Genomic DNA, 22,402 nt, shown 5'->3' on the forward strand with positions numbered 1-22,402 from the left:
TAATATTAAAATTAATAATGATGATCGTCGTCTGGAGTTACATGGTTTTATTTTTCTTTTTCCTGTCCTGTCAGTCCTTTTTTCTTTTTTCACTCTTAACATTCTAGGTAAAATCGCACGAGGCTATAAAAGCTACCTAATCAATGGATCCCATCACTATCGGCAGTTATTGGCCCGTTGGGCTGGGCTGGGCTGGTGGTGGAGATGCCCCTGACTGAGGCTGAAAGTTGCATGGTAACCATTCAACTAACTTCCATTGATGCTACGTTCACAGTCATGTCAAGCTTATCCAAAAAGTCAATATTGAACTAGTCATTCAAGACAAATGGCTATGTACATACAGTACAGTACAGGCAAAAAAGCCAGAGCTATCTATGCAACCCCGTACATCACACATAAGCGTACATACAGTACAGTAAGTAAAAAAAAAAGTCAAACCAGTCGACTAAACCAGTCAAACCAATCAAACCCAAAGAAAAAAACCGTAACACACAACTCTTTCTACCACACCCTGTGACCTATACTCCGTACATATACAACGTAACAAAACGAGGGGTATAATGGTACAATTCCAAACGAAAGACAGGGAGAAAAAAAAAACACAAAACTCATCAAATCGTAACCACAATCCAAGATTGATCAACCTTTGCACCAGGACAATCCCTTATGTATGTATATAGACTTCGAAGAAGAGAGAAAAAAAAACACAAGACCACTCGAGATGCTGGCTGGCTAGAAGCTCCACATTCCCCCGATTCCTCCCGCATGACTCGTCCGCGGCTCGGAAAGACGGGCTAGAACCCGTTCGCCTTCGTTCAAAAGTCCTCCCATGCGACCTTCTTGCAGTCTAGTACTGCGCAGGAACTCCAAGAAGCGGCACGGTGTTACATCGCACACGGGCCGGAATGCTCTCCCGAGACATGCCTTCCCACGTTGGTGCGATCGACACCATCGCCTGGACGTAGGCACGTGCAAGCTCGGTGTTGCTGCTGCTTTCATGATGTGTCGCTGATGCTGACGACGACGCGTCAAACCCATAAGCCCAGCAGATCAACGCACAGATGTAAAGACTCCAATCCGTTTGGAGCATCCCCAACGGCTCCGTTCCCTGCGGCATCGGTTGGAAGCTGCTCCACGAACCCGTCGGTGCTGCCGTGTCAACGAGCACGACATACTGTAATGCTCGTACGGCGTGCCAGACGGCTTTCTTCACGTCGTCTGTATCCGAGACCCACTGCCGTAATACGTCCTTTGCAACTCGAAAGTCGCCTTCTTGAGGCAGCTTCCGGTTGAAGAGCCAAGACTCTCCACTGACCGTCAACAAAGCCTGAACAGGCGTATACCGAGCCGCCAGGAGCGCATGATGGCTGAAAAGCGTGCGCGAATGGGGCGAGGACAACGCTGGCAAGGGTGCACCGGTTTGTTGAGAACCGGCCACATTCTCCAGGGTGTTCGCGAACTTCGCGAGTGAGCCCTCGAGGTCACGACTCTGGGCACGCCCCGACAAGTTATACGCAAGAAGCAACATAGACTGGAAAGGATCGATCTGTTCTGCCTTCAGCCCCGTAGGTTCGCCAAATGTAGCGGCTACAGAGGCCAGTGATGCCGGGGAGTATGCTTTTGCGAGGCGCAGCCAATCCTCGACCTGCCTGCTCTCCCACAGATCCGAGCTGCAGGGGAACGGTAGATCGATCGTCCGTGACCCTTGTTCCCAGACGCCGGTTGTCCCGGAACTGGGTTGCAACAAGACCGGGGGTTGACCAAACAGCACGGACTGCTGAATGTCAAGAATGAACGCAGCTTGCAAGACCCGTCGCCTAGCTTCATGTTCAACCCAGAATTTTTGCGCCCTCTTCAGCGCATCTGCATTCGGAAGGCGGGGTAGCGTATTCAAAACCGCGAGAGGATTTTGCGACACCCAGTGCCGGTCTTGCATGAAGCTGCCGTACAGACTCCGAAAACGGTGGGAGACCTGGACGTCGGCTTTTCGCGACCGAAATTTAGACAAAAATTCCAGCAGGAACACCGCCTGAATATCGGTCACGCGGGAGCGGCTGGTGATGGGGGGCCTCTTTGAAAGCAGTTTCAGACAGGCCTCCAGAAGAGCGAGAGAGTATTCCTTTGCATTCGGCCGTGTATCGTACTGGGAGCCTATCGCAACCATGGCACCTGCCAGGAGGGGACTAGGCTTGGTCGCAAAGAAGGTTGGACGATGGACGATGGGGAACAGGGGGTGGAAGTGCTGCCAGTAGCATTCGAAGCAGTCCTGCCATTTCACAGTGTCCACGATTTCCATGCCGTCGTTTCCTGAAACGACTCCGGGGGCGGAAGTAAGTTCTCGTCGCAAGGCAAACCACTCATCCCCATCCAGGTTGGAGAGGGGTATTGGCACTGGAGGTTCTTTTTTGTTTTTCCACGATGTTAGCCAGAAATTATTGGGGGGAGGCTCTCACTTAAGGAGGGAAGGTTCACCTACTGGCTGCATCATGTCGCTGCCGTCCAGAGAGAGAGGCATCATGGGCGGGGCCGAAACTGCATCAAGACCATCCCACTCGCGCGAGGTGGTGGCGGGCAATTGGATGGGAGATGCGGTCAGGTCTTGGTGGAAGACACCACTGGCAAACGGCTCCATCACCGACGTGGGAGCGGATGAGGGTTGCATCACGAAGCCAGTCGTATCCGAAGCCGGAGACGCGCAAGTGTCTGGAGATGAGTAGAAGGAGAGGTCGTCCGCAGAATCACGGATGTGACTGCCAAAGACGGTTGGTCTCGGCTGCAATGGTATCTCCATTCCGTTCCACGAGAGAGAGAGGTCGCCGGACAGGTCTGGAGTCCCAACCACCGAGCTGGCCGATGACATGGGAGTGGACGCTTGACTTGACGGGTACGATGCCGAAGTGGCCTCGATTGGTGGCATCTGGCTCACCATCGTCGTAGGAGCGGAAGTAACTGAAGACTTGCTCTGTTGTCTCCAGTGCCGTCCAGAGCCTCCCTCCGACTGCGCATCCAATTCGCTAGACTTGGGTTAGCCACCAACCGACCAACGGAGGGGAGAGGGTTGAACGTACTGTCTCTCCATGTGACGCGCCAGCAGATCAGATCGGTGGAAAGCTTTGCGGCATCCTGCGTAGGTGCATCGGAACGAGGCTTCCGGGTTGTGGTTCAATTCGTGACGCCGTCTGTGTTCGGCCCTTGTGAAGACCTGCTCAGTTGTCAGAGACAGTTCTTGGGACGAGACCAACAGGAAGAACCGACCTTGTTGCAGCCAGGGAATTCGCACGCATGCACCCGCTTCCCCTTCTTGGCCTTGCTGATTCTGTGAGTGGTGGGGGTGTATGTGATGGGCAAAGGAATGTCGCCCATGATATTCGGCGTCCGGCGCGTGCTGTTGTTGTTGTTGTTGTCTGCTGGGGCCAAGCTGGTGGTCGGGTGCGAAGTAGGCGGAGCTGGTCGAGTAAGGTAGTTATGCGACTGCTTCTTGTGCGAGGCCAGGACGGGACTGCTGTAAGGCATTGAGGAGACGGAGTCGGCAATGGACGAGGTAGATGACGTGGATGAGTGTCGCGGCCGACCACCGGTTGGTAAAGGCCTCGTAGTTGTCGTGTTAACCTCTGTTGTCGACTCTCTGGACATAGTATATATCTATAAGCCTAGGAGCTGGGAGGGATTTGTATGTGGGTGGGAGGAGATAGAGATGAGTGAGGTGAAGGAAAGGAAGAGGATAGGAACAACAAGGACACGATGCGACAAGCAGTGGTCAGCTTCGAGAAGGTCGATGGAAGAAGATGCAATTCTACACAGGTGGTGGGAGGCGCCAGATATACTCTGTACAAACGGGGGGGAGGAGAGCTGATTAGACCAATGGCGAGTTCCTAATCTGGAACCGGGACTTGAAACGTGGGCGACAGGACGATACGCAGGTGGCTGGACGCTAGAATTGGACATGGTGATGATCCCGTATGCAAGTCACCCTGGCGCGATGTTGGAGCAGCAGCGAAGCCAAGATAGAAAGCTTGAAGACACGCGCACGAAGTGGGCCAGGCAGAGAGCGGCAAGGATCGCTAGTGCAGCCGGACTGGGCGCTACCAGGGCTATAAGGTTGGGACGGCGATTGGCATGCTCTAAAAAAGGCGACCCTGGCTGTTAGGCGATGCGGCTGAAGCCTGCGTGCTGCAGATACGGCGGACGGAGCGGCGGTACGGTACGGCGGTAATGGAAATACAGACGGCGTATTAGACTACTGGGGACGGAGCGCGGTTCGAGCAACAGCGGGTGGAGATGCTAGGCGAGGACGGCGTGACGCCCAGCGCCATGGCGGTTCAACTAAATCAACGCTGGTGCGGGAGAGGCGACGCGGGATCGGCGGGCTGGACGGCCGCAAGCCACCGTGGGAGCAGGCCCGGAGTTGGGAACGGCGGCCTTGGGCAAATACCGAATGCCCAGCGACCTGACAAGCTGGTCTGGGGAACGCCGGCGAGCGTGTTGGTTGGCGCCGCGCCCTGATTGGCGGCCGGCGCTTGCACGCTCTGGAGGGCGGGCCCGTGGCCTGAGTGGTTACTGCCGGCCAGCGAATTTCCCGAAATAGCTTGTCCAGCGCACCCTCCGCGGACCTGCACTGGGCTCGACCACCGCCGAACCCTCCGATGCGCATGCTACGGATTCCCGAAGAGACGCACTGCAGAGCCATGCAGTCAGATTCGGAGTGCGGAGTTCCGGACGCAAAATACCAGCAGGATTGGATGGCGCAGGAACAGAGCTGAGCCGGCGAGCGTCCCCAAGGCGCAGTCGCAGGCGCAGGCGCTGTGTCGGCGCAGCAGCACTTGTCAACGTTGGCGTGCGAAAATAATGGCCCAATAAGCTGGCCATGATCACGACAGAGAGCGCACCACCTCGATTGCGGTCGCTGGCGGGGAACGTGGTGTTGGGAAGTTGGGAGTTGGACGGCAGATAATTTGGGGAAGTGGGCTATCGTCCTACAGGTCTATCAGAGTCCCCACTGCCACACCCGTGACCTGTCCACCAACGAGCCAGGCCGAGTGCAGCAGAAAAAATCCGCTGGCCTCAGGTCAATCAGGCACGAGCTCGAGCACGCAAAAAATATGACTGGACCGTGCTGTAATTCTTGCATGTCGGCTGCTTGGCACCCTGGCCAATCAGGCACCCTGCCGAGCACACTGCATGCTGATGCTGCGCCGACCTGAGAATTGTGTCTGCAGCCTGCAGTCAAGCGAGGCGTCCCGTGTTCTGGAATAAATATAGCGCGTCAGCTCAGCACACGACACATTTTGTCGAGAACCCACCTACGATTTCGTGGCCTACGTCCGTATATTCTCGGTGTCTGAGTCGAGCCGCTTTCGAATACAAGCATCCATCTTATCTGCTGGCTTTCACATGCGCTGAGAATTGCCCCGCGCAGCACAATCAACGGCGATTGGGCCATTGCACACCGTATATACACAACCTGTACTAATGTGGAAGCTGTCCGCTGTGGACCCACCGTTCCGGCGAACCTTGGTTCAAACCCCGCGCCCCAAAATAGAAAGAAACTCACCTCCAGATAGCAGCGACATCGCTGAGAATGCCGTGCTGTGCTAGACAGCGCGAACTACTTACTTACTAGGGGAGCTGTTCAATAACGGGCTCTGCTCTGCTGCTCAGGCCAGCCTGAGCGACCGTTGTAATTATGGCGCCCATTTTTTTCAGTAGCGACGGAGTAGTCTTCAAAATAAGGAACGCACCGGGCGGTTTAGGACGAGGCCGTCGTTTGCACCGTTTTCTTGCTACAGGGCGCCGAAGTTGGCGGATTCTACAGCATGTGCAGCACGCGGAAGGCGCGGGAAGATCGATAGGCAATTTCACAAGCCCGTGGCGAAAGTCCTGTAGCGCTCCTTTGCTTCATGTCCTAATAAATTGGCCCAGTTCCAGCATCACCAGGGTCCCTGGCATACTGCTGGAGATTAGTCACTGCTAATGGACCACGCGCATATGTCGCGTGCAAACGAGGGCGCATCCGACGGTCTGGGATGGCATTCATTCCAATGTCACATGGAGAGAGGCATGGATTATGGAAGGAACGCAGAAGTTCTGCAAGCTTGGTCGGCAGTCGGCGATTGGGCGAGGACTGCGTGGGTGGGTCTCCCAGAACACCGTTCTATCACGTGGGTGTACCACGACAAATCCAGCCAGTCATATGCACGGACACCCACTCGAGCGCGCAGGGGTCAGAATCCTTCAGGTCTTCGAGACGAGGGGTAGTCGGCTCGGTCGCGACGGACTGAGGTGCAGGACTATGTGGCCTGCGGAGTCTGCAGCTTTGCGACATGATTGAGGATTTAGTCGGGCAGATCACCACCAGCTAGGAATGATCCTATCTAATAGTGCAAAGAAGCTAGCTCGCTGCTCTGTATTGCTCGTGGGTTCAGGGGTGGAGGGGAGGGTCTGATAATGGTTTCTTGATATCGTCGTCAATGATAACGAGAGAGAAGGGGGGGGGGGGTCAGTAGTCTGACAGAGGAGAATCTTTGAGTAACAGCTAAGAATTGCGGTCAGTTTGCGAGGGCCGTACGGAGTATTACCTTCGGCTCGTTTGTCCCAAGGGGTCAGTCGAGCTTGAGAAAGGACACATATAATTCTCTCATTTGGCAGGAACAACAACATTGACTTGGCCAGAGGCAATCTGTCAGACTGTCACAGACCACCATGTGCTTGCTCTCCTTGACGTCAGGGGTCAGGCAGGATCCGTCATACATGCATGCAGTGACGAGACTAATGATTTGCAAGGGACATGAGGTTAGCGCCAGCCACCAGAGATCAGAGTCAGGAGTCAGGCCACGGCGCATAACATGAGCAAAATGCGCTCTCAGTGCTCAGTGCTCCGTTCTCTGTTGAGTCCGGTCTCTGTATACAGGTTATACAGAATTGCTCATGCCTCAGGCAGAGGGCCAAGACCTCTTTTGCACACCAGCTGCCCATTCTGTATATCCCGGAGGTCTCCAGCTCTTGGCTGGACCCGCCTGAAGCCGTTAAGTTAGCGCCTTTTTGGGAATAGCGCAATTCGCCAAATACCTCCTCAACAGTCGCCGGCCGGAGCATAAATATACACCGATCAGGGTCTCTCATTGGTGCGATTGCCATCTGCATATTTAATCAGCTCTTCGTCGGACTTAATTAGTCGGAGAGACTCCGACTAGTCCCTCTTGGGAATAACAGCCTGAATTCCATCCTGTTTAGTTACCTTGGTGACGCCTGGACTCTTGCTAATATCCATAATCATCCCATAGTCTCCTTACAGCGCCGTCATCGTGACTAGTTTTCCTGCTTCCAGGAATCCTTTAATTGCAAGCCTGCCGTGAAAGGCATCCAGATTCACCTTCCAAATCAGACCTGCGGAGACTTTCGGAGACCAAGCCGAGGCCCACCTGGGAAATCTGAAGTCATCAGAGTCCCCGCTTGGCGAAAGCTTGGCTTTGCTCTCCTAAGCTATCTGGAACTGGGGACCTTGGGACGATCATTTCCCATTCCGCTGACGATGCGATAAGGGCTAGCGATCCATGGCCTGGAGGAGTTGCGGATGATCACCACATGGGACAACCAATAAGATCAGGCTCGTGCGCTTGGAGAGCGTTGCTGCATATATAACAAATGTCGTGATCTTCGGTGGAAACTCAAATAATATCCAGATGACCAGCTCACTAGCTCAACTCGCGCTATCCATTGTAGTCACCACAGTAACTCCGCCTCCACCTCCGTCTAATTCAGGTAGATGAAATAAGCCAAGCTGCCAGGATTCTGCTTACGCAGATCACTGCGTGATATAATTTAAAAGCCGTTGTTAGTGTCAGATATCAGGGGGAAATGCCTTGGTGTGATGACGCCAGTCAGCTTACCTAAGTGCTGACTGTGAGATTACCTCGTCGGCGTTCCATGGCCTATCTCATTTTCCACGAGGTAGCTAACATGCCATCCAGGGTGGGTCCTGGGAATTGGAGATATTACCTACCTTCAAGGTTCGCACGCTAGGCACCTAACCTAAAGCGAGGGGTTAAATGAAATTTGTCATCACTTTACCAGATGAATTTCGGTACCTATTTTAGACTGTAGGATTAGGCCAAAGTTAATGACTAAGCGAGTGCCACCGCTTTGGTGCTCTTCCCTACCTAACTCTTTTGAAGAATTCTCTGGAAATACAATTTCAAATCCCTGAAATGTATTCCGTATGAAATTCGAATTGAATTACCGGGAAAAATACTCCGTGCTGCGATGGTCGAGAAGGCAGCCTAAATTAGCACTCCCAGACGCCGTTGCGCCCTTCCCGCATGTGGCTGGCAGGGATCTTGCGGCCAATCAGATGCCTCGGATACTTGCAGGATCTGATCGGTTGAAGACATCCGCATCATACATGACTCGTGTCCTTGCTTATGCCCTACAGGGCCATGTTTCATGTTTCAGCCTTGCTCGCACCAGTGCTTCATCCTGACCATCGACGTCGGTAGATGCAGGTAGGGGAGTAAGGGGTTAGGGGCGTTTTAGGCAATGAATGACGTCTCCGTGTATACTCCGTACTCCGTATGGTGTACTTCGTTCCTTATCAATCGCGCCGAAACGAACCAAAATTATGTCCAAATTTAGAAAGATAATATGAGGAACGTGTCTCTTCAGGGCATGGAATTATTACATTCCGCGTCGATCATGTTCATGCAGTTCCTACTGAGGCAATACGTCGATGACCGGAACATTATCGGCAATGATATTGGCGATTCAAAACATAAAGAAGGGGAAAAATGCATGTATCCGAAAAAAAAATGACACATCGAAATGACGTGATCCAGTGAGATGTTAATACGTCAGTGTATCTGTTCGGGAAGTTCGGCAGTAGTATGTACTCCATATGGAGTAATGAGGCATTTGGACTTCGAGGAAGGGCAACCCGATTCCACACTGGGGCAACAGGATCATTCCTCCACTTTCATTGTGATTTTTCTAGAATCCTTCTAGAAGACAGGAATGTGATATATAATGCGCCGACACAAGCACGTGGACGAAGCTTGTTAAGGCACCACCAACCAAAATTCGCACAACAGCCACGGGCCTCTCTTATGCCTAGATATCAGAAGGTTAAAATACGAGACTATTGAAAGACAAGAGGCGATAGTTGCTGTCAAGAATTTAGGTCTTGCCAGATCGATCGCGTTGCTCTAACTCTCATCAGATCTCAATTTTTGAGTTTTGAGGGGTATTCTTAATTCTTATCTCATCGTCCTCCAGATCAGATTAGAGAGCTCGACGGCAATACCCTAACTGTAAATCATCAATGATGAGGATTCCCCCGTTTTGGGAATCTCTGCCAACAACAATAGTGAATCTTATCATAAAAGTCCTAGACTCATAGATATGGGAGAGTGGACCTAGCGAGTAACTGCCTAGTCTATGCTTTATTATCGTTGCAACGAGGCCATGCTCCACCTCCGGCATTAATGATTGTAGACCCTGGTAGTAAAGTGATGAAACAGCACTGCATGTCTATGTTGTTTGTTATCATCAGCCAGTTGGCAATCCTGTTGGTCCCTACAGAGCATGAAGTAGTATGACAAACAGAACCCCAGGCATCAGGTCCACCTGCACCAGATTAGGGCTCGTCCCAATATGGTATATCGTGAGCCCTACCTAAACAAATTAAACTTCTGTAACGTATTGAAACACTGTCAGGGTTGTTGCACTTGCATCTCGTGCTGGGGCCCAGACCCACATCGCTTCGGTATTCAAGCTTATCGATAGGCCTGACCATGGAATTCATTATCAAATAGATATCAAGGTTGTATTCGACGACCGCACGCGGGAACGCGGTCCACAGCGACGCCACCATCGGCCAATGAGGGCGGGCCGCCTGGGGAAGGACCGGTGGCCGGGGACGGCAGCCAATGGGGGAGCGAAGCGGAGATTCGGGATCTCGTGCGCGAAACGGGCCTTCTGTCGGTTTTCTAGAAAACATGATCGGCGCCTGCGATCCTGCAGGATCGCGCTAAGGATCGGGTAAAAATAGCCACAACCCCCACCGGTAATGTATCGCTGCCGTCATTACTTACAGCCATCCCGTTCGTTACCTTCGTCCAAGCCAAATCTGCAGCTAAACACTTAGACGGTGGGGACATTATCACGGCGTTTTGTTTCGCTCCCATCAGTCAGTCATTTTTAAACTAGTATGAGATGCAAAGGCCAGAACTCCTCCGTGCTCTCGACCTGCCCCACTCACCAAGACGGAAGGACAGATCTGCAAAGCTCGGAGAACCTCGTGAAGATCTGGACCCCCTTGGACTGATATGACCACCCGTTATCACTGTATCCGCCTTGCTTGCAGCTGGCTTCTGTGCGAACCTTTGGTCGTAGCGTTGCCCAAGGGAAAAATGGTGTGGAAATACCTAGCATGATCCAACGACTCCGAAGATCGGAGTCTGAGTCCATGGAGTACACTGTATAGAGTAGGACATATATTCTTGGCAAATCTGTTAGTCATCCTGAGGTACTACCGGACGTGCCCCGGACTGCTTGGAGTCGTTTCATGCCTTTCCTCGTGCAATATGCATCATCTGAGAGCCTGGACAAGTGTGACATTACGCTTACCAGGGACCGCCTGCCTGCCTACAGGTTGTTGCGTGATTGCCATATTTAGGCGATTTAGGCACATCTGGAGGACAGGGTTCCCCGCCATGCTTCACCAACCAACCTGTTACCCCTCTTGCTTGCTACTCGCCAGTGCACGCGCCGGCGCATGCCTAGCCTGACGATCTCATGTGTATACTCGCCTGCGCAGGTGCTATCCTTGCATCGCCTGTTTCAGGCTTGCATGATGACCATCCCCATCTTACGGCCCCCAAACAACGTCCAGCCCAACACACCATCTTTGCGATCTTGCATGCTTGGCCTTCGGACCTGCATCTTGCAGAACTGGAGGCGGAAAAATGGGGAAAGGCGCGGATCAACCGGGGGATCCCGTGTTCTTCGTGTGTTCTGCAGGCTTCGATGTGACAAATCCTAACTCGTGTCAGTCAACGACAGTCTTGAGGCCTTACCAGACCCGGTAACTAATTCACCGTTGGCCTTTGTCCCTGGATGTTGACATGCACGTCCCTGTCGAGTCCCCTGCGCGCGGAGGATCCTTCGAACGAACAATTTCCGTCTTGGCTCCTGTCTTTCATACGTTCACAGCCAGCCAAATGCCGTTATCCACCTCCAACGTTGCCGGTCCGAGGTGGATGCGTTGAGTAAAGACGGCAATGTGTTGGGAGTCGGATCTTCTATTTTAAGCTCGCAGTGCCATGCCCTGACAGACGCACTGTGCCGGTGTTTCAGGTTGTTCTAGGGTGATTCTTCGATCCTTCCATGGACTTCGGAGCGAAATGGTCTCTCTAGCACCTGCAGATCCGGCTGTTTCGAAACTGCATCGGAGGGCCATCACATGATAGTCCTGTAACTGGGAAGGGTAGTAAATAATAATAGTAATAATAATGGAAGCGAGGAGTGTCGGATGACTGCAAGCGAGGATTAGTCAGGATAGCCAGCCTGTCTATGGTCTTGCACAGCTCGCAGGGATCCAGGCGTTGAATATATGAGAAGCCCAACACGTGAGAACACGTGAGGAGAAAGTCACACAGAAGCAAAAGCACTGTATGTCCTTGAGCAAAAGAATCTTGAGGATAGATGAAGACATCCTGTCTCTCGAAGTCGTAGCTGGTCGAGTCGTTTATATAATACTCATATTTTTCTATATACATATGAACTCTTCGCTCGTTTCATGATCATTGACCTGACAGAAAACCGCCCCAAGTCGGCCGACTCGGCCCCAGCTAAGCAAGCCTGCGCCACTGTATACTTGCTGCGGTGTACCTACCTAACTGTATGGAATACAGAGTCCTGCGAACTGAAGTATATGAATATCCTTTTTCTTTATAGGAAAAGACTAGATAAATTCTAATAATTCGTGACAATAATGTCTACCTATATCTAACTCCTAGAAATTGATCCCATATCACTGCCACCATCGTGTTTGTTTTTATTTTTATTTTTTTATTTTTTCCCTTCACCCGTACGGGAATAGTACATGCACACAAACTCGCCCGGTTCCTCTCCCCCAACTAATGTACATGCATACACTCCTCCCCACAATCCTGCAGGAAGATGGTGAGAAAAAAAATTTTTTTGACACCGAAAAAAAAAGGCTCACTCTGTCGCCCCCAATAGCAGTGACAAATTGACAATAATAGCTAGAATGAGAGAAATGTGAGTGAATAAATAAATAATAGGGAACCGAAAGAGGAATGGAGGATGGACAGTCAGATGAACAGGTGTACGGTGTAGGATGTGAGGGAAATCGAGAGTGAGAAGACAATGGATCTTTCCTTCCTTCTTTCCTTCCTTCCTTCCTAGTATGATGGTAATTGTGGAGGAATGAATGAATGAAAACAGAATACCAAGGCGTGTACATTCTTGTCTTCTTCTCTTTCTTTCCTTTTTTTTGTTTCCGTGCAAAAAAAAAGGCCTCATTGAAAGATCCATAGACATAAATGTGTATACCTTGGTGGGGACAGCAGCCAGAATGATGAGGTTTTACATACATGTGGAAGAGGAGATAAAAGATCAAGAATTTGTGCGCTATAATACCTACCAATGTGAAATGAATTGTGTCTGTGACTAGAAATAAATGAACAATTTCTACAATATCTTTTGTTTTTTTTTAAATCTTTCGCACCTAATATCTATTATCACTAAGCGAAGATATATATTTTTATAAAGTCCGCCAACACTGAGAACATATCACATTAAACCTAACAACCACACTAATGAGAAGATTAAGAAATATGGACAAAGAACATAATGATACTTGGATTTTTTCAGGCTCTCAAAAAAAAAAGCTCCCATATTCAGTGGCTTTCCATCTTCTTTGTCGTCACAGGTAGATGGAAGTGCTTCATTCATAGCCGAATGGCAAAATTCACCAAGTGCTGATAGCACTCGTTCTTTCTTTCTTTCCCCTCCATTATTTGTCCTGTCTCTGATAATCATATTTCATATATCTTGTATCTACTCCCCCTGACAGTGGCGAAAGTCGCAGGTCTTAAGCCTTCTACACATGTATATAAATGAATATATATAATCACCTCTCACTCGTTCTTAGACATGATTAATTAGGAAGAGGAACGTAAGGGGGAAAAAAAAAAACTCTCAACCTCAGCCAGCTTCTCGTTGAATGCGCTACCTTCTTCTTCTGTTTTCTCCTCCAATCCTCCAGTCTTCTTTTTTCTACGTCAAGCAAAGTCATTCTTGATCTATAACCCTGATTGAAGCCAGAATGCCTAGAATGGGAAGAAGACTAGGCCCATTCTGAACATTAACATAATTTCACACTATGCTGTTGTATCTATCTCTGCCACTCTGCGGGTATTTTACAAGAGAAAAAGCAGCTGCAAATCCTGCTCAGAATTCTGCGTGCTGCATTCTGCATGCGTCAATGTGACAGCTGCTGCAGATCCTCCTTGCTGGGAACCACCCTCCAGCACCAGCTGCACCAGCTACGGTGCTGTCCACTTTCCTCCGATAGCAGATAATTGCCTGACTTGTGTTCATCCTCGTGCTCATCGACACAAGCACCCACCATCACTCTCTTCTTCGCCTTTTTCTTCACGACACCACCGATACCAACAATCTCCTGCCTGAAGTATCCCGGCTCCTCTTCGTGGTTGTCCAGCCTCCCAGCTTGCGTCGAGTCACCAAGTCCACGATTGTGATAACCATTAACATGATGGCCATGGCCGTTAACGTGGCTGTGGTTGGACGAACCCACTGCCGATTCGTCGGCCTCGCAGACGACTTCCAGCTCAATCTCCTGGGCAGCTAAGCAATCCTCACCACGTCCGCACTTGACGCCCTGGCTGCCTTCGCCGACGCCTGTCCCCAGACCACCTCCCCGATACGTACTGTAGCGGGCCCGCCAACTCCACACGCGTCTGTATGTCGTGTCATTATTGCGCAGCGATTGTCCACACGTCTGACACAGCCATACTGCGTCTTCGCAATTGCATGGCGTGCGTGCAAAAGCGGATTCGGTAAAACTCGGTGGGTCGTTCGGCGGTGCCTTTTCAATTTGCGCTTTCGGATAAAGATGATAAACCAATGGTGCTGAGCGGCAGGTAGTGCAAAGACGGCGAAGGCGGTTCTTGAGCATTGCATTGCTCGGGGGTTTGATGGTACAGTTCTATGACAATGGTCTTAGCACGCAAATCGTGCAGCAGGGAGTGGCTTATTGCAGTGTCACTCTACCCTACACACTACCCTGGAGCATCTCCGGCACTCAGCAACCATGTCACGAGCACATTTTCCAACTCTGCCGCTGGTGAGTCTCCTAGCTTCCGGGGCGCCTTGATTGATCAACCTAATGACATGTTTCAGGCTCTCAGGGATGGCTGCCCCTTCGCTCAACAGATCGGAAAGCGTTTCGATACGCTCGTTTTCACAGCGCAAGGTCAACTTGATCAGCTGATGGCGGAACGGTAATAGGTTGGCTCGAAACTGACGGCATGTCCGGGAGAGCGCGTCCAGCGTGTTCAAGTCAACGGATTTAGCAATTTCCTTGACAACACTGTTTATCTCGATTAGCATCTACACTACGAAAACGGCTTTGCATGGACAGAATCGGTGGCCCATACGGATAGCAGCTCAGAGCAGCGGCGAAGGCGTTGTCATTTGGACGGTCACGCTTCTCGGAAGAAGATGCCGTCGCATCGACATCGTCTCCCTGGCGTGCTCCAGCTTGAGTGCCTTGTGGCGGAAATTGATCCGGATGAGCAGACGACAGTGTTACACTGGACAAGAACGGCGACTTGTCCGGCAGGACGCGAGGGTGGAGAACAGCGCCCGCATCACCTGGCCGGTGGTGATGGGCGTCATCGTACGAACCCTGGTCATCATAGTCGACGAACACCACCATCCTGTCCTACGGACGAGACAGGAACCAGATCTGAAGGCTCATAGGAGCCAGAGTGCTGAGCGTTGTGGCAGAACGGCAGTGTGCATTTGTTCCGAGAGAGACCCGGTACGTACGGAATGCCTGATGCAAGATGGAGAAGAGAATGAATGTTCGTAGATTGCCAGAGCAGGATCAACTCGGCGGCAAAGTCGCGGGGCAGAGTTGATGCCTCAGGCTCCAATTACGGCGCCCCGCAGCATCTTCCCCTCAGCTGTCCCCTTTGTCTGGCAATGGCAAGTGGTGGCATTACTATTTTCCTTCGCATATATCATTTCATAATAACCTCAGTCCCGGCAATATCCCTTATCTTTTGATTCGTCTTGTGGAAATCCCCGTTTCCTGAAGTGGAAGGTCGTTCCTGAGCCCGACGTCGGAGATGATCCGCTCAACTGTCGCAACTGCCGAGCGGAGACCCCGCCGGCCGAGAGATAAAGAGTCATGTTCATGCGACGAGCTGCCTTTTTTTACACATATATATGATTGATTCTTTATTGAAGAGCTTTGGGATGAGTTGATATCCTCGCGATCAAGAACAACTGATTTTTGTCCCGCAGACTGTATAATATATTGGCTAGATTCTTATATTATTATAGACTCATCCATCCTACTCCAACATGCCACTCGACGCCAAGGCAATTTATCCGCCGAAACTTGATTTCTTCTCTTTCGCCAGTCGAAGGAGTGTCGTCCACAGCACCAATGGTATCGTGGCCTGCACGCAGCCTCTTGCCGCGGCGGCAGGCCAGAGGATCCTTAGGGAGGGCGGAAATGCAGCGGTAAGTTTTAGTGATGGAGGCCCTTTTGATGATCATCTCTGACTGAAAGTTTCGACGTTTTCTAGGATGCTGCTGTCGCAGTTGGTATGCACAGACCCTTCCCATCTATCATATCACCACGATGGAAACTAATGCAGTATGCGCATCGCGTTGACAGCTGCCGCATTAAACGTCACCGAGCCTGCTTCCACGGGAATTGGCGGTGACATGTTTTGCCTCTTCTATAATGCCAAAACTAAAAAGATCCACGCGCTTAATGGCTCGGGCCGTTATGCTGGGAAGGCCACCCTAGCCGATATCAGGAAAGATCTAGGATTGGCACCCAATCAAGGAGGAAACATTCCTAAGAAGAGCGCTCTCGCGGCGACGACCCCAGGTGCAGCAGCGGGATGGGTCGATACAGTCGAGAAGTTTGGCAGTGGAAAGCTCTCCCTTGAACAGATCCTGATGCCTGCCATCGAGCTCGCTGAGGAAGGTTTTCCTGTGTCAGACATCTCTTCCTACCAGGTAAGCTATCCGAATTCACTAGTTGCGAACAGCTCGCAGCTACTCTCAATTCTTGGTTGAGAAGCTGACCAAGATGCGATTTAGTGGAATGTTAGCGAGCAGTCTATCCGTGACGCGTCTCCTAACTTTAGAGAGATGCTCAAAGATGACCCCAAGGCGAAGGATGGAGTGAGAGCTCCTAAGCCAGGCGAAATTATGAAAATTCCAACCCTTGCCCGAACGTTCAGGACGCTTGCAGCGGAGGGTAAGAAAGGTTTTTATGAAGGCCGCATCGCACAAGCGCTGGTGAAGGTGGTGCAGGATCTTGGGGGCTACCTTACCTTGGATGATCTCAAATATCACGCAGAGATTGGTAGCCAGGAAGTTGACGCAATCTCGCTCAAGTTCAGCGGCCAGGGCGTAGGTGAGAAGCAGGGTGACAGCGAGTCAGACCAGGGAGTCCAGGTGTGGGAGCACCCTCCGAATGGTCAAGGTATCGTGGCTCTGATGGCATTGGGAATCCTCGAGGAGCTGGAGCGTACGGGCAAGATCCCTCGCTTCACCGAAGCACAGCACAACTCCGCTGAATATCTTCATGCTGTGATCGAGAGTCTTCGCATCGCCTTTGCGGACGCAAACTGGTGGGTGACGGATCCTGATGTCGAGAAGGTTCCCACTCAAGAGTTGATCTCACGTTCCTACCTCGCCGAGCGTGCCAAACTTTTTGACCCCAACAAAGCCTGCGATGTCATCGACCACGGAAGCCCGGCTCATAATCATTCCGATACGGTCTATTTTGCCGTGACCGATAAGGAAGGAAACGGGATTTCTTTCATTAACAGCAATTACGAAGGCTTTGGAACCTGCATCATCCCAGAGGGATGCGGATTTACTTTGCAAAACCGTGGCGCCAATTTCTCCCTCCAAGAAGGGCATCCGAATGTGCTCGCCCCGCGAAAGCGGCCATATCACACAATCATTCCTGCCATGATTACCAACCTCGATGGGTCATTGCATTCAGTGTACGGAGTCATGGGCGGATTCATGCAGCCCCAAGGCCACGTTCAGGTTCTTCTCAATATGTTAGCGTTCAAGTTCAACCCCCAGGCGGCGCTTGATGCTCCGCGGATCTGCATCGGAGCGGGGACACCTGCCGTCGGCAAAACCCCGGACGGAACCATTTATGTGGAAGAGGGAATCAGCGAGGAAGCCGTGGAGGGCCTGCGTAAGCTGGGACACAAGGTTGAAGTGCTGACGGGTTACCAGAGGGGCATGTTTGGTCGGGGCCAATTGATCCGGTGTCACTATGATGACGGAAAGCTGGTCTATAGCGCCGGAAGCGACCCGAGAGGTGACGGAATGGCTATTCCGTTGTAAACTTCCTGTATAGTGACATCAATTTGGGGATTTTCGTTGCAGTTTCCCTTTGCTGATTCCGTCATGTCCCGAAGAAGATCATGGCAAGTGGAGATGATCCCGACATATGTTGTATATAGTGTCTATCAGTGTCTTTCAAGCTCTGAATTGCAAGAATTCTTACTGTCCATTCCCTTCATGGTAAGCCTGAACTAGGAGGGGAAGAGAGAGCTTAACGAATAAACGAATCCATAGAGGCGATATTAGCCAGTCACATGCAATTGACCTTTTCTGTGTGAGGGAAAAGAAGGTAATTAGCCTTCGAGTCACTCAATTCGTTTCTTTCTTCCGCAAGGTCGTTTGGAAAAGGAGGGTATATTGCAATCGCTTCTTCTTCCGAGTGGTTCCCAGCCATATATATGCATAATACCATACATACCATGCCCATCATTCCTTGCCTTAGGTCGACAATGCGAACCTACACTAATTTCTGCTTTACCCGGCGCCTTCCGTACACCACCACGGTGCTAAATGTGCGCCTAAGGCGGCAATGTGATGGTTATGCGAGTTTCCTGTTAGGGGAAAAATAAAAGAGGAAAGATAAGCCGAGTCATGAGTGCTTGGAAATCAGTCACAAGCACAATTGCCTCAGCGCATGGAGCAGTTTGCTGATCATCTGCCTGTACAACAGTCACCCCTGTAACCTGGTTTTTCTTTGTTTGCATTTGATGAATAGGGTCTCGTACTGGAAGAATAGACCTTGTACAGGTTTCAGTCTATGAGTCAAGCGAGTACAGAGTACTCCAAAAGGAATCGGCGATGGGCATCAATTGTTCGCCTAAGTCAGAGCGATGATTACGTTTGATCAGCCAAAATTAGCAGCTTTGGGGAATCGATCGATCGTTGAGGACCGCCTTTCTGCGCCCCAATCTGGAGATCTTTGTTTTCCATATCGGAGATAATGCACGCGTATGCATACGCATTGTATTCGTGTAGATATGAGCATGTCACGACAACCACAAGAAAATTGGAGACCTGTCTGCCATCTCGATCAATGCTGCCCGTGTCGAGTAGTTGTGGTACGTATCACAATGGAAAACGGTACTTCGACATCGCCACAGTCGAAACCAGCGTACACGTGGAGGGCGACAATGTGTTCAGCTTCAGCCCTGTATTTAGGCACCAGAAAACAGAGACAAATCATTCACGCTGCCATTATTCTCTCGAAGTCTCTTGAATTCTGGATGGGAGAACAATGTTCTAGATGTTGAGGTCCGCATGAGGCGTTGATGTGCATAACGACCGAATGTTTCGGACTGGCATTGACACATCCAACGACAATGCATCGCATTGGAGCTCTCGCATCTCTCACTGTCCACTCTTGAGGGGGCTGGCCACGGGCAGGGCGGATTGTTTATGTTGTGTGCGGCGGACGTCGAGCTTCGGTGAAGCTCGTGGGGATTGTGCGGTAGACGCCGTGCGCTCCTGCCCAATCAGCTCCTGCCAGAACAGCGCTCCGTCTCGGCCCGGCGCGCGCCTCACGCGCTTTCCCTCTTTGGGCGTCATCCACCTGCATCCAATTCCCAACTGTCTCCGTCGTCTCCATCAGTCCGCCTGTTTGTCAAGAACCCAATGGAATCGACGTCCCTGAAACTTGCTGCCATTCTGGGAGCCCATCCTGCCACCTCATTCAGATCCACGTACTTCTGAAGAGTCAATCGGGTTCCTCTTGCCCGATTGTTTCAGTCAAAATGACGAGTACAAGTGTGGCGCGGGAATTGAGGCCTAAGCCGGGCATCATAGGCTTCAGGACGAACAATTGATGGCGACTGACTTTCAGGTGGGGTTGGCCCATCTGAGGATTTCGCTTCACTTTGAACAGACCACTCATCTTGCATGCGTCTCGTGGGACATGTCTATGACCAGTTTCTTGGAACTGGAACTCGTTTCCTTACATTAGCAGCTGCTCCCAATGCGGCTAATTGGCTGAGGCGTTGGGCAGGAATGGCAAGATGAGCATCGCGATACGGAGCTGTGCTCGAGCAACGCCCTCTCTCCTGACAGATACAGATGACTCAGCCAGCAGGTGGCTTCTAATGGTTACGTATCTGATGTCGTTCACAGATCATTGGGACGATTATGAGCATGATGACAGCCAGACCCGCTCCATGTGTCGTTCAGACCCCCGGACTATCTCTCCTCTAATCGTCAAACGAGCCAGTCCAATTCTCCCCACGCTTCTAATGTTGCCCCTCACTGATCCATACCAATGCAGCTCTGCCGGCGGAAGGAATCATGATGACCCTCACGGTCCGCTCCAGAATTTTCCTTACATTCCCACACCTTTCCACAGGAACCCGTCAGACTGCGAGACGTGGCCCCAATGGCATTGAATCTCCAGGGCAATTGGTCGACGCGGTTGCTGATCCCCAAGATTCCGTCTCTCGATGCCCTATCTGGCTGATCGGGCTGTTACCAAAGGAGGGTTACGCTGCATTTGCGTTCGCTAGGCAGCTTCACCACGACTATTTTATGCTGTGATCACTGGCATAGCGGCTTTTCCTTTTCTGTCCTCAATTACATTAGCGAAGTGTTCCGTTGGACTCCTCTGGTCTTCCCCTTTTCGTTATTACTACGATTGTGGCCACACATCGCTTTGTGTAATCACTTGCAGAAGCCTTCTCCTTCCTATTGTTTCGTTCCCCTTGCCACGCGAAAGTCTCCAGCTCCTTCCAACGGTGATTCGTGATCGTTATGGGCAAGAAGAAGAATAAGAAGAAGAATACTATTAACCTCGCTGCTCCCCCTACTACAGAAGAAAACAATTTCGCCGAGTTAGACGCCAGCAAGGCAATTGCAGCTCCTGAAGATGGAGCAGCCAACGTTCCAGTATGCAAAGCTCCCTAAATTTCAGTATCAGAGTTTCAACGACCATCACTATCAAACGTTTGATCGTCGGACTCTGAAATTTTCATATTATCCTATTGTTCCTAAGGCTACGGTATCATTGTCGCCGGACCCTAATGCAGACGTTGCTGACACGGAAGCGGAAAAGGGGGATGAGACGGGCAACCCGGTAGTCGAAGAAAATACCTCGGAAGAGAAGCCCTCTGAGGACAACCCTCCACCTCCTGCTGAAGAGTCCTCACCACCTGAACCCGAAGGTAAGCTGGATTGGACCCTCCCCTTCATTCCTCAGCTGCGCGATTTATCGTCTTGTTGATCATCATGAATGACCAATATACTAACCTTTTTGTCCTGCGCTGTGTTCGCATTATTCAGCTCCGGACTCATCAGAATCACCTGCTCCTGATTCCGAGAACCCAGAATCCTCTGATCAACCCCAAGACAAGCCAGATCAAAATGACGAGAACCAGGAAGCTGTAGCTGAAACTGAGGATTCAAGTCAAAATCAAGGACTGGATGGTAAAACTGATGAGGCCGCAGGCGAGCAAGGTGGGGATGATGGGGAGAAAGCCGCTGAAAATCAGCCAGCAGAGGAGAACAATATTTCCGACGACCAAGCTCAAAACGATAGCGCAGAGCCCGGTAATGATGACAAGCCACCAGAAGAGGCGTCGGAAGAACCAAACGAAGTAGCCGTTAAACCAGCTGATGACGAGAACCCATGGGACAACAATGGTATGTAAATCAAACTGCGTAGATTGGATTTAATATCAGCGCTGACGGGTTAGATGATGACAATTTTCCAGAATGCGATCCTTCTGCAGAACTAGATAAGGTGGAGGCAGAAAAAGAGGCCGAGGCCAAGCAGGCAGCAGAGGATGCTGAAGAAGAAGAAAGAGAAGTGGCAATCATCATTGAAGATAGTGCAGAAGGAGATCCGGAAATATCGAATGACCCCGCTGATGGAGATGGAAAAGAGGAGCCAACAGAGGATTCCGAGCAAAAAGATTCACCAACAGCCGAAAATGAAGTAGAGAAGAGCGAGGCTGAGACTCCAGAAGACAAAGCTGAAGCAGAACCAACCGACGCTACGTCCGGAGAGGAGGCTGAATCTTGGGAAGATCCCTCCAACGACAAGGAGAATGAAGCAACAGATGCCGCAGAACCTACAACGGCCGGCGATGATTCAGAATGCAAGGAGGCTGAAGAAGAGAATGTGCCCCTTGAGAATGCTCCTGGTGAAGAGACGCCTGCTGAGGCTGAGGAGGCTTCCCCAGAGGAAGAAGAGGTTGAAGATGCTAAAGAGATGCCAGCAGAAGATAACCCGGCTGATGCAGAAGAACAACCCGCCGAGGAGGTAGCAGTGTCTGCTGAAGAGGAGCCAGAAGCAGAGGCAGTCGAAGAGGAGCAAGGTGAAGGAGAACCAGAAGATGTACCTGAAGAAGAGCCACCAAAAGAAACAGAAGAAATCCCAGCGGAGGAAGTCCCGGCAGAAGAGGAGGAAAAGCCGGAGGAAGATTTAGCAGGAACGGAAACTGCTGAAGGACCATCTGAAGGGGTTGCTGCCGAGGAAGCACCTGAAGTGCCTGCTGAAGAGGCTGCTGAAGAGGTTGCTGAGGAGGTTGCTGAGGAGGGAGCTACTGACGATGCTCCGGCAGAAGAAGCTGCCGCTGAGGAGACTCCCGTTGAAGAGGCTCCAGCGGAGGAAGCCCAGGCAGAGGAAGCCCCAGCGGAAGAGGCCCCTGCCGATGAAGCTCCTGTTGAGGAAGCCCCTGTCGAGGAAGCCCCTGCTGAGGAAGTTCCTGCCGATGAAGCTCCCGCGGAGGAGGCTCCTGCAGAAGAAGCTCCTGCCGATGAAGCT

At 51.2% G+C, this 22,402-nt stretch overlaps 5 protein-coding genes across 5 annotated transcripts; 2 read left to right on the forward strand and 3 right to left on the reverse strand.

The window, feature by feature from the left end:
• Positions 1 to 847: 847 nt before the first annotated feature.
• T310_5104 (C2H2 finger domain protein) lies at positions 848 to 3,945 on the reverse strand (the record flags this gene model as incomplete). Its single annotated transcript, XM_013472024.1, has 5 exons — positions 848 to 2,400; positions 2,473 to 3,014; positions 3,069 to 3,202; positions 3,256 to 3,625; positions 3,836 to 3,945. The coding sequence occupies 5 exons, from the start codon at positions 3,943 to 3,945 to the stop codon at positions 848 to 850; spliced, it is 2,709 nt and encodes a 902-aa protein (XP_013327478.1).
• A 5,680-nt stretch (positions 3,946 to 9,625) lies between these two features.
• T310_5105 (uncharacterized protein) lies at positions 9,626 to 10,148 on the reverse strand (the record flags this gene model as incomplete). The annotated part of the gene is made up of 2 exons (XM_013472025.1): positions 9,626 to 10,018; positions 10,083 to 10,148. The coding sequence occupies 2 exons, from the start codon at positions 10,146 to 10,148 to the stop codon at positions 9,626 to 9,628; spliced, it is 459 nt and encodes a 152-aa protein (XP_013327479.1).
• A 3,350-nt stretch (positions 10,149 to 13,498) lies between these two features.
• T310_5106 (uncharacterized protein) lies at positions 13,499 to 14,977 on the reverse strand (the record flags this gene model as incomplete). The annotated part of the gene is made up of 3 exons (XM_013472026.1): positions 13,499 to 14,245; positions 14,320 to 14,629; positions 14,697 to 14,977. 3 exons carry the CDS (start codon positions 14,975 to 14,977, stop codon positions 13,499 to 13,501), a joined length of 1,338 nt encoding a protein of 445 aa, XP_013327480.1.
• A 653-nt stretch (positions 14,978 to 15,630) lies between these two features.
• Positions 15,631 to 17,655, forward strand: T310_5107 (Gamma-glutamyltransferase; the record flags this gene model as incomplete). The annotated part of the gene is made up of 4 exons (XM_013472027.1): positions 15,631 to 15,792; positions 15,858 to 15,876; positions 15,950 to 16,299; positions 16,384 to 17,655. The coding sequence occupies 4 exons, from the start codon at positions 15,631 to 15,633 to the stop codon at positions 17,653 to 17,655; spliced, it is 1,803 nt and encodes a 600-aa protein (XP_013327481.1).
• A 2,733-nt stretch (positions 17,656 to 20,388) lies between these two features.
• T310_5108 (Kinetoplast-associated protein-like protein) lies at positions 20,389 to 22,402 on the forward strand (the record flags this gene model as incomplete). Its single annotated transcript, XM_013472028.1, has 4 exons — positions 20,389 to 20,523; positions 20,555 to 20,798; positions 20,917 to 21,276; positions 21,348 to 22,402. Coding segments are annotated over 4 exons (1,794 nt in total), but the record flags the coding sequence as incomplete, so codon positions are not given.

The sequence above is a fragment of the Rasamsonia emersonii genome, assembly GCF_000968595.1.
Source record: "Rasamsonia emersonii CBS 393.64 chromosome Unknown ctg1118621760239, whole genome shotgun sequence".
Lineage (NCBI taxonomy): Eukaryota > Fungi > Ascomycota > Eurotiomycetes > Eurotiales > Trichocomaceae > Rasamsonia > Rasamsonia emersonii.